At 40.8% G+C, this 17,768-nt stretch overlaps 1 protein-coding gene across 1 annotated transcript in view; it reads left to right on the top strand.

Moving 5' to 3' along the window:
• Positions 1-12,835: 12,835 nt before the first annotated feature.
• The window catches only part of CSF3R (colony stimulating factor 3 receptor), a 55,445-nt gene continuing 50,512 nt past the window's right edge, over positions 12,836-17,768 (top strand). The window contains exons 1-3 of the mRNA XM_082245675.1: positions 12,836-12,909; positions 14,454-14,732; positions 17,572-17,695. Coding sequence (XP_082101801.1) covers positions 12,849-12,909; positions 14,454-14,732; positions 17,572-17,695 — 464 coding nt within the window. The 5' untranslated portion in view covers positions 12,836-12,848. The remainder of the gene's footprint in view (positions 12,910-14,453; positions 14,733-17,571; positions 17,696-17,768) is intronic.

The following is a 17,768-nucleotide window of genomic DNA, read 5'->3' as shown; positions in this document are numbered from 1 at the left end:
GCACTGTTACTGTAAAATTACACTCGCAGTGAACGGGTTAACTTTTTTTGAGAGGGAGGGGCTATGTGTGTCCCTAGGGGCGTGATTCTAACTGTGATTGGCTGTGGCTTGAGATGTATGAACAGTGATCAACGGTTCTACATAGTAGAACCGTATGATCATCATTCATACACCGGGGAGAATGACAGGCGGCTTGTTTACATTAGCCGCCTGCCTTCCTCCCTCTCCACCGACGATCGCGAGTGACCGGCGGACGCGCGGGGGGGTCCGTGACCGCGCGGGAGTGCGCCTCCGGGGGCGCACGCTCGCTCCTGAGACCCTCACAGGCTAGCGACGTAGACCTACGTCGCTCTGCCTGTGAGGGGCTGACTGCCGCAGTAAATATACTGTGAGCAGTCGGCAAGTGGTTAAACTAGATTTACAGTTGCCTAGTGTATGCAGAGACTCCAAACAGATAGTTTGTAGTAACAATTAAGTAAGACATTTAAAAAAATGAATAAATATCGTACAAAAAATATTAGAATCAATAACAGTCCCCAGAATTCACCAAAAAATATGTATACTGAAAAAAAAGCTCACGTGAGAAGTCCAGAGTTGAGAAGTGTATAATTTTGGTCTCTCATGCATGACTGTCTATATGTCCAACTTTTTCTTGTTATAGAATGCAACCCACCAATATTTCGTTAAGAATCTACCTCACTGATATGTTAATATACAAAAAACAAACAAAAAAAAAACACTAATCGTAAAGGGAAGGATTAAAACCAGCAATTCTTGCAGTTTGTGTTGGGGCGATATACCCTCTATTCCTTGACTGATGGCCAAATAGGAAGTGAGGGGATTCTCCCTGATGGGGAAAACAAACAACAATAAGCCAGACACTACTCCCACGCTTCCTGTTTGGTCAGTTGGGCAACAAGAGACCAGAATCTTTCCAATGGAGTCACAGACAGCAAAATAAAAGCAATTTTTTTTGTAATAGGGCAGGGAAGAAAAAAAACCATTATAAGGTTGCAGTTGGTTTCCCCATCAGGATGACTCTCTTCATTTCCGATCTGATCAATGAGACAGAAGCAAAATGGGGAAATCTCCCCAACAAAAATTGCAATGTAACCTGACAGTGGTTGTTATCCTTCTCTGTTTTATCGAAAACTATAAAGAAAAAACATATTTATTGAAGATCACATTTAATAAGCAGTGTTGATATATGGTGGAGGATATGAATATAGTGGATTTAAAATGTTTTGTTTCGTTTCAAAAGTTTTATTGATGACACAAACACATAAACAGTGTAGAAATTGAGTGTAACAAAAAAAAGTAAAAAAAAAAAAACATATCCCAACAAAAGAAGACCATTTTGTGCTGCAAATGTAAACCTCTCTAAACTGGGTATAATGACAGTTATTAATGAAGGTGTAGTGCTACACATGCCGACATTAAATGTTTTTTTTTCAAACAGTACAGAGTCCATGAGTCACCCAAGCAACAGTCCACTCACTTCAGCTTAACCACTTTAAGACCAGGCCTTTTTTGACACTTGGTGTGTAAAATCATTTTTTTTTTTTATAGAAAACTACTTAGAACCTCCAAACATTATATATTTTTTTTAGCAGAGACACTAGAGAATAAAATGGAGATCATTGCAAGATTTTTTATCACACCATATTTGCCCAGCGGTCTTCCAAATGCAATTTTTTTGGAAAAAATTCACTTTTTTGAATAAAAAAATAAGAACCTGTCAAGTCAGCCCAATTTTTTTCCATAATGTGTAAGATAATGTTATGCCGAGTAAATAGATACCCAACATGTCATGCTTCAAAATTGTGCACGTTCGCAAAATGGCAACAAACTTTGATACTTAAAAATCCCATAGACGACACTTTAAAAATTTCTACAGGTTACGAGCTTAGAGTTACAGAGAAGGTCTAGGGCTTAAATTATTGCTCTCGCTCCAATGATCACATCAATACCTCACATGTGTGGTTTGAACACCGTTTACATATGTGGGCGGGGCTTCCGTATGTGGTCGCTTCTGCGTGCGAGCTAACGGGGACAGGGCACTTTAATTTTTTTTTCCTATTAATTGTATTTATTATTTTTGCTTTTTACACAGTTTAAAAAAAAAAAATATATATCATTTTTATTCCTATTACAAGGAATGTAAATAGCAAATAGCCATGACAGGACCTCTATAATGTGAGATCTGGGGTAAAAAAGTCCTCAGATCTCACAAGTACACTAAAAAAGAAAAAGAAATGGTTAAAAAAAAATCGGCTGTTTAAGTCAGTTGCTAGGCAACGGCGTTTGATTTCGCTCCGGTCCTCCAAGACCATAGAGTCGAGTGAGGGCCATCTTGCCCTCACTCGACTTCCTGTCTAAGAGGATCCGGGACCGGATCGTTTTCCCCCTCGGTCCGGTAAGCGGGGAAAAGGACCGGGACGCGGCGGAAGGGAGGGGGGCATCTCTTCCAACGCACCGTGAGGGTGATCCCATGGCGAATCCGCCGCTGGGATCACCCTTACCTAAAAGCCTATTGCCCGCCGTTTTTAAAAATACCGGGGTTATGGCAGCTATCTGCTTCAAAGTAGTGAAGTACAGTAGTAGTGGGTGGTCACTAAGTGGTAAAATAAACAGTCTTGGAGTTGTCTTTTTGTAATGTATTGCTTGTAAAACATGTATCAGGAGAGGTATTGGGGTATGGGATAGTCCAAAATACTCAGTAACATTGAGCACACAAAGGTTCTCTTGTGAATATGGAACAGTCTTCACAGCTGAAGAACATGAGGCAAGTCATGTTTGTCTTCTAGTTACTCTGCAGGGCTGCACAGCTTTAGGTAACCAGTGCACTTTTAGGGTGCTGCACAGTCAAAAGGGGGGTCAGTTAGGCTCTTTACTCACAAGTCCCTAGGACAGCTGCCTACTTCCAGCTTCCTTTGAACATGGTCCAGTGAGTGAGACTCTCCCTCTCCAGACCCAATCCCCTTGTAGAGAAATCCTGCATTTAGCTTATTACCAGGTCTCCAGCCCTGCCACAGCTGAGACCCTGCAGAACAGCAACTCAGTCCATAGGAAGCCTCAGAGTAAGCAGCCTCCTGAAGGTCTCTAAACCTTCCCTGATGGGGAAAAGTACAGTCTCTCTAGATCTCCAGACTATTTACCACCTCTCAGATCACCTTCTGGACACACCTCCCCAGGGATTGGCCAGGTCATAATGAATATCCAGACCAGTTTTTTTAATTTCCAGCTTTAAGCTCTAGAAACGCCTTTCAGAGACAGGGGGAAACAATCAAACTCCCAGCCTGTGAAACCATGAACTGCTCCCTTACTTATAGAAGGAGCTAAAAACTAGATGTAGAACCCTATGCTAAGGGGGCGCTAGAAGGGTATATTAATAATTCATAAATAATGGCATTTATTTTCAGTCAGAAATTTTACTTGCAATTAAGGCAGTATGTTCACCTACGCGTCAGCAATTTTTTGCATTATTTCATTGCTTTGGGCAGATGTGTTGTCATGCGTTGGCATGTTTCCACAAAAAGCAACTATAATTGCCAAAGGATCAGTACAAGGACATGATCATTTGTAGGTTACAGTGCAGCCCTAACCTAAAGCTGTAGACAGAATTTTTCTGAAGGTGGTATAGTTTTTTTTGTTTTATTCTCATTGTTTCTTTTGGAATTTACCCCTACCTTCTCTACTATCCATAATTTCTTTACTGGATAAAGTGTGGCAAAATGAAAGGCAATTACTTTGCACATACTTGTAAATAGGTCCCCAAGTTTTCCAAAGCTTCAATACTGTTTAATATATAAAGATCACCACCACTGTACCACATCCTAACATCATATACCATATCCAAAGAAGAAAAAAAAATATACAGACTTTACTGGTACACATGAGATGACAGTTATAATTCATAAAACTTGTATTCCATTTTATTTTTACAAAAACCTTTTTTTAAAAAAGATTTGTTAATGTGTATATCAATAATATTCTCTCACAATTTCCATTGAACAATTACAGTATATGACCAATTTACATGACTTATAACAGCTCATTATCTACCAAACTATACACTTTTATATTAATATAATATTGCTCATATGTCTCCATATTGCTCATATTGCTCAATATGTCTCTGCACCCCCAACCCAAAACACCTTGCCCCATGTTGATGGAGACAAGGGCCTTTTCCTGACAACCCTGGGTGGTGGTCGTGGGGGTCTGGGGCCCCCAGATCCCAGCCCCCCTCATGTGAATGAGTATGGGGTACATTTTACCCCTACCCGTTCACACCCCAAAAAAACAGTGAAGAATAAAAAAAAAACAAGAGACAGTTTTGACAAGTCCTTTATTAAAAATCTTCCCACTGGTCTTTTTCCTCCGGTCTTCTACCTCTGGTGTTTTTTCTCTGGTCTTCTCCATCGCTGACCTGGTCCATCCTCCGACGCTGTCCCCCGTCGTTGTCCCAGCTCCGCTCTCTGCCAGTCCTCCTTACATAGCCATGGAGCATGACCATCTGGTGATGTCACAGTGAGACACCCCCCCCCCTCATGTGACATGACACAAGCCCCATTGCTATATAAGAATCGTCAGAGAGCAGAGCTGACACAACGATGGGAGACAGCGTCGGAGGAGGACCGGGTTGGTGGCAGAGAAGAAAGCAGCCGCAGAGAAGACCAGAGGGAGAGACCTGAGGAGGATTTTTATTAAAGTACTTGTCAAAACTGTCTCTTGTTTTTATTTACACTACACTGCGTTTTTATGGGGTGAATGAGTAGGGGTACAATGTACCCCATACTTATTTACATGGGGGGCCGGGATCTGGGGGCACCCTTGTTAAAGGGGGCCTCCAGATTCCAATAAGCCCACTGCCCGCAGACCCTCACAACCACCGCCCAGGGTTCTCGGGAAGAGGCCCTTGTCCCCATAATCATGGGGACAAGGTGTTTTGGACTGGGGGGCGCAGAGCCCCCTTTCCTGTCCTGCCGAGCTGCATACTGGGATAAGGGTCTGGTATGGTCTTGGGGAGGACCTCACGCCTTTTTATTTTTATTTTTTCATTTTGGAGGGGCAGACTCAAAGGGCCAGGTATGGATCTTGGGGGGGACCCCACGCCACCTTTTTTTTAAATTTTTGCGTGGGGTTCCCCTTCAAGATCCTCAGAGTACAAGTCGCACCACAAGTCGGATCATGGTAATCCAAATTGGATGCGACTTCCATTCAAATGAATGGGCTGAAAGTCAGATCAGTTAGGATGGCTCTCATAGTGAACCATTGATTTTAACATTTCAAAAAAAATTGCTTGACGCGGCTTATCGATAAGTCTTAATGTTTACACGCATTTATAAGCAGTTACAAGCATTTGGCGTTTACAATGTCAGTAACTAAAGTCCAGAACGTGATTAATCAGCTTTCAAAAAACCACCAGTAAACTCAACTAAACTACTATAAAACACTGAGTATATATGTTACACATAAGATCACATTAGGGAGAGTTCAGGGGCTGCTGAAAAAAATTCCCAACTGCTCCTAAACGTGAGTTTAGCAGCTGCAGTGTACATGAGGCCTTACTGGGGTAAACAGAGGAAGCAACCAGAGGCAGAACACACTCCTGGGGTGGATCCTGGGACAAAGAGGCCAACCTGGATCCCCCACATACAGCTGACAGTCCCCCTATAGAAATGTATTACTATCTAAATGTAAAAAAAGAGGACCAATTATTGTACCTCTAATACCAATAATGTAAAAGAACCAGATCTAAGAGATGATCAATTCAGTCAAGCAGAAGACCACCTAGGGTGCGCAGTGAACAATCTATGTAAATCATACAAATACATAATATATATCTCAGTTTCATTTAGCCATATATAGTCCCAAAAAGATATTTAAAAAGTACACCAATGTATTTTGTTCATCTGCTTACATTGGGTCTCCAGACCACAAAAGCATCTCCATAATGTGTAAAAAGCCAATTTGATATTTTCTCTGTTGTCACAAGGTTGGAAGCTTACAATAATTTTCACTTGGAACACCTAAATGTAATATTTTGGAGCGGTGACCATAGAGAAAAATTAAAACATACAACTTTATTTCTATCTATCTATCTATCTATCTATCTATCTATCTATCTATCTATCTATCTATCTATCTATCTATCTATCTATCTATCTATCTATCTATCTATCTATCTATCTATCTATCTATCTATCTATCTATCTATCATCTTCTGTTTACTTCCCTTTTACTTTGTGTACTTTGTACTACAAGTGTTGGTGTTACAGCACAGTGTTTACAGTGTTCTGGATCAACTGCAGGTATAGGATTGTGTATATGGGATTGTATGGTTGGGTTTTCTTTACTGTTTTTATTTTTTTGTTTTTTATTGGTTGAGCCAGATGGACTTGTGTCCTTTTTCAACCTGACTAACTATGTAAACCATTTATATTTAACCCTTTTAGTGATTTAAATCCAAAACTAAATATATTGCAGTTTACCGATCCTTTTTTCCCTTTATTTTCACCTGTTGGTTTAGCCAGTAAGTCAGTTAAGTTTTTTTTTAACTTCCTTTAACTGACTAAAGCCTCATACATACGGGCTGAATGTTGGGTGACATTGACCGGTTCAATAAACACTGGCTGACATTTGACCAATGTGTATAGGAGACGGTCTGACAGAAGCCGGCCGTTTAGGCAGCTTCTGTCAGATAAGCATGCTGGAAAATCAGCATCTATTGGCTGAGAGAGCTGACCAGAGTGTTCGGGGGGGGGGGGGGGTTGTCAGAACACATTAGCTCAGTGGGGGAGATCTCTGTACTATTTTTGGATTGTTAGTACAGGGACTCCGACCAGAGCTGACAGTTTATTTTTGTTCAACCTGATGGGTTGAATGTAAAAAAACTGATAGCGTGTACCAGGCTTTAGTTGCCAGGCAAAAGTGTCAGTGAGATGATTGAGACAAACCATTTAACATTGATAGGGGTGCTTACAATAATCAGTTTTTATTCATTTATGTAAAACCTTTAACCCAAAAGGGAAAAAGGTGTTGCTGCAACTGCTTGAAAAAGTGTTAGCTGGAAGGGATTCTAAAGTCTTGTTTTTTTCAGTTAAAAATAACAAACTTGTTATACTTACATGCTCTGTGTAGTGGTTTTGCACAGGGCAGCCCATATCATCCTTTTCATGGGTCCCGGTTCGGTGCTTCTGGCCCCTCATTTTGGCTGAGTGCCCCCACAGCAAGCAGCTTGCTATGGGGGCACCCAAGTCAAGCCACAGCTCCGTGGGTCCATTCAGACACGGAGCCGTGACCTGGCCCCTCCCCCTTTCTCTCCTCTTTGGCTGACTGACTTTGATTGACAGCAGTAAGAGCCAATGGCTCTGCACTGCTGTCTCAGCCAATGAGGAGGGAAGTGCCGGGTAGCTGAGACACGCCTGCAACATTGATGGATCTAGATGGCCCTCAGATAAGTATTGGAGGGTCTAAGGGGGGCTTCTGCACACAGAAGGCTTTTTATCTTAATGCATAGAATGCATTAAGATAAAAACCTTCTGACTTTAAATCCACTTTGAGTTTGGCTTTATTTTTTAGTCAAGTCCAACTAAATCTTCTAGTGCATCTAACACTATCCTCCTATGACAATGCTCCTATCCAAATGGCGTTTCCATTGCTCCTTTAGTGGAATAGAGACAGCATAGAATGGAAAGTGAAACATTGGATGGGTCACCAAGGAAAAAAAAAGAAAAAAGCGAAAAAATGAACACTAATCATCACTTTTCCTTACTGCTGGGAGACTAAATGCCTTTCATATCTGAGAATATACTTTACACCCTCCTATTACTCACTATACAGTGCCAATTATCCGCCATTTCTTAACATACTCAAAACTTTGTTGCAGGCTTTGAAAGATTACCCACTCTCTTGGCTGGGCCACATAGTGGCCATTAGGATGACTTATTTACCTAAGCATTTATATCTGTTCTGGGTTCTACCTATTAGGGTTCCTCCCCTAGTATTACATATTACAAAGTTTCCAGCAACAAATACTTTAGCTTAACTGTAGCTGGCACCACCAGAACTGGCTTAGGGGTGGGCTGGGGTTCCCGGGCCTGCAGAAATACTATTAATTGGCACATTTAGCTGTTCTTCCTAAATACCTTGCAAAAAAAACAATGTAATTCTATGGATGTCAAGGTGTGGCGCTGCTCATTCTGAAAGTTGAGAGGTCTTCTCTGCAGAACCCCATCATCCTCCACTCCTATTTATATGGGGAGACCTCAGATACTCATGTGCACTCCAGTCCTCTCAGTCCCCTCATATGCCTCTATTATCCATTATTGGAAATCCAGTTTTCTTACCTGGAGGGAAAACCTAGGTGTAAGACCTAGAACTTACTGGTATGCGTTTCCTTCTGACATCATGTGGCCCTAAGTCTTTTCCACTTTGCATTCAGATTACAAATGACCAAAAGCTGATTTATTTGCATGTCAAACATTTTATTCAGTCTCTGATCACCTTCCCAATTACAGGGACATCCATGATGCCCTTTGAGAGACATTGTCATATTGATCCACATCCTCCAGGCTTGATCTTCTTGCTATACTTCCAGCTCCTGGTAGGCTCCTTGCCCTCTCAGCTTCTGGCAGTCTCTTGCGGAAATGGGATTCTGATCTCAGCATCTAATTTGAGCTACAGCAATGGCAGCAAATATGGGAAACTACCAAATCATGTTCCCAGAAGGCGCGCCTTATACTCTGGGGCATGCTGGGACCTGTTTTCAGGATTGCTTAGAACAGGGCACCTACAGTACTTTCATATATATGGTGGACCTTCCCAATTTTGCATGCTTTATGGACCCAGTTCTATGATATGCTGCAGATACTCTTTGAGGCTGATGTCTCCATGTTACCAGGTGTGGCGCTGCTCAGTCTGAAACCTGACAGCCTTACCTGTCCCCATCTTAAACTTATGACCGTGTACTCACAGTTATCAAGCAAATAATAGCTAAAGCCTGGTTGACGAATACCTTCTCCCTTGAAGCTGTAAAATATAAGGTACACTGGATGCTGGATTTGATTGTCAAACTTACCAACACTATGCGTATCTTTCATAAAACCCATGGATCTCCAAGTTTATGTCCTTGAATTTTTATTGCCGTCTATTGGACCTGTGAGTGACTAATATACTCCCCTGCAGTTGAAGGGATACACTCGAGCCTTCCACCATGCGCCCCCCTTCTTCTTTACCCCCTCCCCCTTCTCACTCTTTTTTTCCCCTTTCTTTCTTTATGTGTTTTGCTTTCTCCATTTGTTATTTTCACTACTGTTGCCCTTACGATAAAGCCTTGAGGTCATATATTGGCTAGGCTTACTTATATTTTGTATCTGCTGATGATTGGCTACCAGTATACTGTGGGCCTGCTTGTTTTGTCTCATGTATTTTGCACTGGCTCTTTATCTGCTGTTTTGCAAATGCAATAAACTGAAAAAAAAAGAAAACTGATGCATCCACCACATTTAAAGATTGGTAAATTGCAATATAATAAAATTGTGTTTTAGGGTTTAATACTCCTTTAACTCACATGATCTGTGTTTACCTTTTCTGGAAATTTTACACCAGGTCAAACACACAAAGCTTAATAAAAAAAGATGAAATTTCAGATTCAAAGGACAAAATTATAAAATTCGAAGACACTGAAAGGACTATTCTATCTGAGGACAAAACTTTATCCTTAAATCCCTTAATCCTAAAGCAGGTGTTGATGGATTACTACAATATATTCTCATTCAAACATATTTATTAAATAAATAAAGACACACGCAAACATGGTTTAAGTTGTCCATGAGCCTTTTATCCAAGCAGTTTTGTAATCAAAACTTGCAGGCAATTAACTCCCAGTTTTGAGTAAAATTATCAGATAAATGTTCACTCTACATCTAGATTTAGGACAAAAGGTTAATTTACAGTGCCTTGCGAAAATATTCGGCCCCCTTGAACTTTTGCCATATTTCAGGCTTCAAACATAAAGATATAAAACTGTAATTTTTTGTGAAGAATCAACAACAAGTGGGACCCAATCATGAAGTGGAACAAAATTTATTTCAAACTTTGTTAACAAATAAAAAACTGAAAAATTGGGCGTGCAAAATTATTCAGCCCCTTTACTTTCAGTGCAGCAAACTCTCTCCAGATGTTCAGTGAGGATCTCTGAATGATCGAATGTTGACCTAAATGACTAATGATGATAAATAGAATCCACCTGTGTGTAATCAAGTCTCCGTATAAATGCACCTGCACTGTGATAGTCTCAGAGGTCCGTTTAAAGCGTAGAGAGCATCATGAAGAACAAGGAACACACCAGGAAGGTCCGAGATACTGTTGTGGAGAAGTTTAAAGCCGGATTTGGATACAAAAAGATTTCCCAAGCTTTAAACATCCCAAGGAGCACTGTGCAAGAGATAATATTGAAATGGAAGGAGTATCAGACCACTGCAAATCTACGAAGACCTGGCTGTCCCTCTAAACTTTCAGCTCATACAAGGAGAAGACTGATCAGAGATGCAGCCAAGAGGCCCATGATCACTCTGGATGAACTGCAGAGATCTACAGCTGAGACGGGAGACTCTGTCCATAGGACAACAATCAGTCATATACTGCACAAATCTGGCCTTTATGGAAGAGTGGCAAGAAGAAAGCCATTTCTTAAAGATATCCATAAAAAGTGTCGTTTAAAGTTTGCTACAAGCCACCTGGGAGACACACCAAACATGTGGAAGAAGGTGCTCTGGTCAGATGAAACCAAAATCTAACGTTTTGGCAACAATGGCAAACGTTATGTTTGGCGTAAAAGCAACACAGTTCATCACCCTGAACACACCATCCCCACTGTCAAACATGGTCGTGGCAGCATCATGGTTTGGGCCTGCTTTTCTTCAGCAGGGACAGGGAAGATGGTTAAAATTATGGGAAGATGGATGGAGCCAAATACAGGACCATTCTGGAAGAAAACCTGATGGAGTCTGCAAAAGACCTGAGACTGGGAGGGAGATTTGTCTTCCAACAAGACAATGATCCAAAACATAAAGCAAAATCTACAATGGAATGGTTCACAAATAAACATATCCAGGTGTTAGAGTGGCCAAGTCAAGGTCCAGACCTGAATCCAATCGAGAATCTGTGGAAAAAACTGAAAACTGCTTTTCACAAACGCTCTCCATCTAACCTCACTTAGCTCGAGCTGTTTTGCAGCAGGAATGGGCAAAAATTTCAGTCTCTCGATGTGCAAAACTGATAGAGACATACCCCAAGCGACTTACAGCTGTAATCGCAGCAAAAGGTGGCGCTACAAAGTATTAACTTAAGGGGGCTGAATAATTTTGCACGCCCAATTTTCTCAGTTTTTTTATTTGTTAAAAAAGTTTGAAATATCCAATAAATTTCGTTCCACTTCATGATTGTTTCCCACTTGTTGTTGATTCTTCACAAAAAAATTACAGTTTTATATCTTTATGTTTGAAGCCTGAAATGTGGCAAAAGGTCGCAAAGTTCAAGGGGGCCGAATACTTTCGCAAGGCACTGTATATGGGCTGAATTCAAAGACATCCCCGAAAATCAAAGTGAAAAAATAAAGCAGCAGGCTAGTCCATTTTACTAAAATTTTTTATTAATCTTTTCTGTATAACTTGTATAATGTAGGCTATAATTATCAGCTAAAAAAGGCTTCAGCTGACAGTTATAAGTCTACTGAAATACTGGAAAGAAAGTAATTGTGCATTGTACAGCCTGCTAGGTTGAACGAAAAAAAAAAAAAAACTTCTAGTGTATACGGTACCCACCATAAAGTGGTTGTAAATCCTTACACATATACCCAGTGAAGAAACTTGCATCAGGAGTTGAAAAAAATCCTCCTTCATAAGTTGTTCTTGTTTATCTGCTGTCTTCTCTTCTCTACAGCCTTTCTAAGTCCAGAATTCACACAGAAACACATAGCTCTAAAAAACAGGGGTCAGAGAGCTAAAGTTACATCAGGCAGCACTCAGTGAGGAGAGCTCTGAGAGCTGATTGGAGGGAAGGGACAGCCCCCCCCCCTTCACACAGCGCACAGGAACAGAGCTCAATCTGTCAACCAACTGGAGATCTCTCCCCTTTCACCTCTTTTCTATTGGTGTCAGGAATACTTGTTAGAAGTAATTAATGCAGAAAGCAGAGGAACAAAGAACCAGACAGAAATGACACTTTGTGCTCTTAAATGAGACACAATACACAGAGGGATATGCTTTTTTCATATTTCCTGTCTGAGGTTTAGAACCACTTTGGGCTGTGTGGTACACATGTAAAGTAAAGTGATTGCCGGGAGAGTGGATTGTTATATTGTATCCAAATAGCATATGAGTTTTAGGAGTTTCTAGAGAACAAGTTCACTCTAACAACAGTAAGAAGAAAAAAAAACTCCTTATAGGAGCAGACATATAAATACGTACAACATTTATTTTATATGTATCCCTTTCAATCTGTTTAAATATTCAACACTTCCATGCATTTTTGTTTTATTTCTTTTCTTCTCATCACTGCTTGGTCAACATTTCTTTCACCTAGACCAGTAATATCGAACCCTGGCATCCCAGATGTTTTGAAACTACATTTCTCATGATGCTCATGTACTCTGCAGTGTAGTGGAGCATCATGGGAAATGTAGTTCCAAAACATCTAGGGTGTCAAGGTTCGCCATCACTGACCTAGACTAACTTTTCTCTGGCAGATTATGGGGCAAGAATTTTGTGGGTGTCAAGGTTCGCCATCACTGACCTAGACTAACTTTTCTCTGGCAGATTACGGGCGAGAATTTTGTGGAAATGCAGAAAGACCACAGTATATTGCTGCTAGAGGGGACTTTACTTCTCTTGCTGGTCAAAGGTAAGGGAAATTATATTTTATCATCACTTTAAAATGTGTTGTTGCCCACATCAAGGGCTATACTACACTAGGTCATTGTTTTGCTGTCCCAAGATAGGAGGTGAAGAATTAGCAGAACTGGTAAATTTAGCACACCATAAAGCCTCAAACACACTAGTAGTTTTTTTTTCCTTCAACCTGTGGAATTGAATGGAAAAAACTGACAGCTCAGGTCAGAGCCTCTGTACTAACATCTCCCCTGCTGTGCTATTGTGCTCTCACAGGGGGATGCCCCCCCCCTGCCTGAACGCTCCAATCAGCGCTCTCAGCCATTGACTGAGAGTGCTGATTGGGAGCCGGTCGGCAGACCGTTTTTCGGTCATGACCCTTTGACAGATCTGTCGGACCGGCTGCCGAATATTGGCTGGTTTCTATTAAACCAGTTAATGTCGACCAACATTCGGCCTGTGTGTACTAGGCTTTAGGCAGACCTTCTTTCAAAACCTTCAAGTCATGTGGTGGTGCTGGTCTTACAACTGAAAAAAAAAGTTGCACATGTATTAATAAGTACGTTTTGAGTATTCATTGACCTTGCTGCTACCTTGATACATTCCCGTCACTGTGACTAAAATTAGTTTGCTAGTGATATAGGTACGGTACATTGAAAGGATGTATTTATTAAATGCACCATTCACTGTTTCACTGCACTATTCTACTGTGTTGCTCATATTATATTAATGTGACGGTAGTCACCGTCACAGAGGATGAAAGACAGATATTATATGTGTGGTTTGTGTAAAAGAATGAAGGGGCTTTTTCACTTAGGACAGTAATATTTATGAACACTATACCACAGAAAATATATGAAGATAAATTGGTTTGACCTTTTCAGGCTGCTTGTAGGAGTTTATCTCATAGACCATTGCTAGATAGTTTGAGGTGGGGTGGGGTTATTTGGTGCCTGTATCCCATTGTTCTGTTGTTTCTGTCTGGCTTGGGATCAACCTACAGTATTATGAGATGTATAAGTGCATGTGGATAAGCTGCTAGATGGGAGGAGGGATTTCTCCAGCAGCCCTTCGTAAAGACTGTCTACTGTTGGAAAGTTGAAGATACCTGGGTATCATGTTACTGAATGTAGTTACTCTGCCCTGTGTCATTAAGCAAAGAAGGGAGATTGTCCCCTGAGTGTATATCTCTTTGTGCCTGTGTTTGAATAAACAGTTTAATGCTTCTTACCACCCTACACGGATGTCTTGACAAATGACTGGGTGGGCTAAGGGATCTTGGATCGTGCTGGTACCAGGCAAGGGGAGCTTATATGGCCGACATACTCTTCTTGAGTATGGGGCCTGTCACAATTAATTTTAGTGTATAACATCCATTTGAAATTACATGGTACTTTATAATACTGAAATCCTTGTCATTTGATCCTGCTAAAGTTGCCCAGATTGTGTTAGTGGGTTCCCTTATAGTTTTTATAGATAGATAGATAAATAGACAGACAGATAATTCTATAATCTGCAATAATAATAACAATAACGTAAAACTTTTTCCCTTCGCAGATGTCCAGGCTTGTCATATTACTATAGATTCTTCTGTAATTCAGCTTGGTACCCCTCTTTTGGCTTCTTGCTCTTCCTATTGCTCTCAGATAGGAAGAGGTGCAGTGGTATGGAAGCTGGACAATGATCTTCTGTCTGAGGCTCAATATAGAAATGTTCATGGAAACACTTCATCTGTGTATATCAGAAGCTTCAACAAAACTTCAGGGCTACTTCAATGTTATGTGGACAACGGTGAAGGACTCGAGTTAATGGATGAAGTTCTCATTAGAGCTGGCTGTAAGTCTGCAATTTTCTAAATACCATGAGTACAATTTTTGCATTTTTTTTGTGCTCTCCCATCTGTTCACAGTTCTATATAATTTTTATTATCATATTTAAAACATATTGTATATCAGTTAGCTTTAGTACAATATAATAAAACTTTGCTGCAAGTGTATTTAAAGGGGCCATACCCTGTTTTGTGTTTTGTGAGCCTCAAAAGGATGAAAACATGCGTGAAAAAAATAATTGGGTTAGGCACCAATGCAATTTGTTTGTGATCTTCCTACACAGTTAAAGCCCAACTCTGGGAAAATTAGAAATGATCCCTTGCAGTGAGGCTGTGCCTGCACTACAAGGGTTAGTTGCTTGTTTTTTTTCTAGAGGAGAGGAGAAACAGTTACTTACCTGATTCTCCTCTCCCACTGGAGGCCACAACCCCTCTATGATCCGGCCAAGGACTGTCCCTCAGTGTCCTTATGTCCAGAACAGGGCTATGGACCCTGCACTGGCCTGATGACATCATGACCCTAGACGGGTGGTGCGCAGGGGTGCAGGCACTGTGAGGACCTGTCTAGCTGTGAGGAGGAGAGGAGGATCAGGTAAGTAAATCTTTTTTTGTTTTGCACTAGACAAAAGCAAGCAATTAACTCCCAGTCCTAATACAAGGGATATTTTTTCCCCCCAAATTTGGGCTTTACATACATTTAATTAAACAAGTTCCTTTATATAATGATCTGATATCCTATTCAAGCCAATTGCGAGAACCATGATTTTTCCGCGAACAATATGTTACAGTTTATTTTTCATTTGACATATTTTCCATGTACTGAAAAAAGAATTGATATAAGATCATGAAACAAAGTTGGGTCTGCCACCCCCAAAAAACTTGGCATCACAATCCCTAGATTATGTGATTTATTCATACATATGAGCCTGTTAACATTTAGTGCTGATTCACACATGTCCATTGTGCATTTCAAGTAGAAATCCTAGCCTTTCCTACTGTATATAACTATTGTCCACAGCCATGCACCATAACATGTTTTAAAAAGAAACTGTAAAGGCTCATTTACACCTATGCATGTACATTGTACCAAATGCTGTACCACCAGTGATTAGCTGTAAATAATAGTTATTTATGTTGTAACTGCAATGATTTTTGGAATAGGACAGGTGGATGTATTATTAGTTGATGCTTGGAATACACTTCCAGCAGAGGTAGTGAAACAGTCAACAGTAAATGGCTTCAAACATGCTTGGAACAAACATAGATCTATACTATACATAGATGTATAGTATATACCATGGCTTCCCAAACTTTTTGGGGCCGAGACCCACTTCTGAATACAGTTATTTTTCGTGACCCACTTGCTTGTAATTGAATATTGTAATGCGCTACAGAATTTGTTGGCACTATATAAATGCAAATAGTAATAATAATGCATAATTTAAAGGGAGGGAATGTTAAATTAAAAATAGAAGCTGCCATTAACTCCTGACACCGCCGGGCCACCTGTTCCTCCTATGACACAGAGGCTGCCATCTCTGCCCATTATAGCTGAAAGATCCCATTGCCAGTCTAGCCACCACCGCTCCTGCCAGCAGGACGAGGAGCTGGCTCTGCACCCCATGAACATATCCTACAACCTACATAACAGCCCACATATGTACTCACTGATGCAAGTATCCTCCTCGCAGGAAATGCAGACCAGCCTCCGTAAACTGCGTAGGCAGGGTCCTGAATCCATCGAGATTTGACTGCTCTGGCTCTCCTATTTTGCGCGGGCTCGCACAGCACAATTTAAGCAGGCCCGCTCTCAGTGATTTCCGGCTCAGTGCGACCCACTCAAAACACAGCTCGTGACCCACCAGTGGGTCCCGACCCACAGTTTTGGAACTCCTGGTATATACTATAAAGTTAACAAAAAAAAACTATTAAAAAAAATAAAAATTTGGCAGACTCGATGGACTACTTCGTTTTTTTCTGACGTCACTTTTCTATGTTTCTATGTTTCTAACTAGAAACATCATTTTGACACAGGAGGAATTTCTACTGACCCTGTCAGCCAAAATTTTAAACAGTAAAAATCCTGGCTTGAGAGCGACACCACATGATTGTGACCTAAAACCCATAACCTACAAATCTGCTGGCCAATATTAGCACCCTCATTGATAATGGAAGGACTTTCAATGGATGAGAGAGAGTAGAGCTTGAAGCAGACTTAAACTCTATTTTTTTTTTTTTATAAATGGGCTCCCAGTAGCTGGCAGCCATAATTGGTAGAATGCACAGCATATTAGCACATTATGGTGGACTTACCAGTCAAACAATCCCCATCTAGTGCTGTGCTGTCAGTGCTCTTGCTGGTAGCAGGTGCTTCCCTCTTCCCCTGTTCTTTCTTGTTGGTTTGGTCTCTCAGGCTGTTTGAATGGCTGGGATGACATCACTCCTGCGCATGCGCACGGGAGTCACATCATCGTGGCACAGAGTAGTACTGTATATCTACTATAAAATATAATAACCAGGTCCTTGTTTGTCAGCCCTGCCTATTCACTTCCATAAGCTGAACTCATGGAAATAATGTGGAGGACCACAATGTGCAACCCACAAACGCATAAACACTTAAAACACATAAAATGTAAAAGCATGTACTGGGCATTGCACCAAGTTCAATCTTTTCTTAATATGTCTGTCTAAGCATACAATAAAATTAATTATATTTCCCAGTAGCAAATCTATTCACTGTTGTGAGAGCAATTTGTGTAACCAAACCACAATATGGTTTATACTGGGTATTTTTAATTATTGCATCCATCTTTGTCAATAAATGATTATCACTAATGTGATTTGCAGATCCACCATCTCCACCCACCAATCTGAGCTGTTTTATGAAGCCTTCCGATAATACCGTGACCTGCACATGGCTGCCTGGTGAAGACTCCCTCTTAAAAACCAATGTCACACTTTCAGTTTTCAGGCAAGTGATCTGACAGCACATACCTCCTGGACACAAATGTACCTGTTTTATTTCCTGTTTAATTTGTCAGTTA

The sequence above is a fragment of the Pelophylax lessonae genome (genome assembly GCF_965119305.1).
Source record: "Pelophylax lessonae genome assembly, chromosome: 2".
Taxonomy (NCBI): domain Eukaryota; kingdom Metazoa; phylum Chordata; class Amphibia; order Anura; family Ranidae; genus Pelophylax; species Pelophylax lessonae.
Note: the sequence above shows the minus strand (reverse complement) of the source record. Positions and strands in the feature narration are given on the sequence as shown.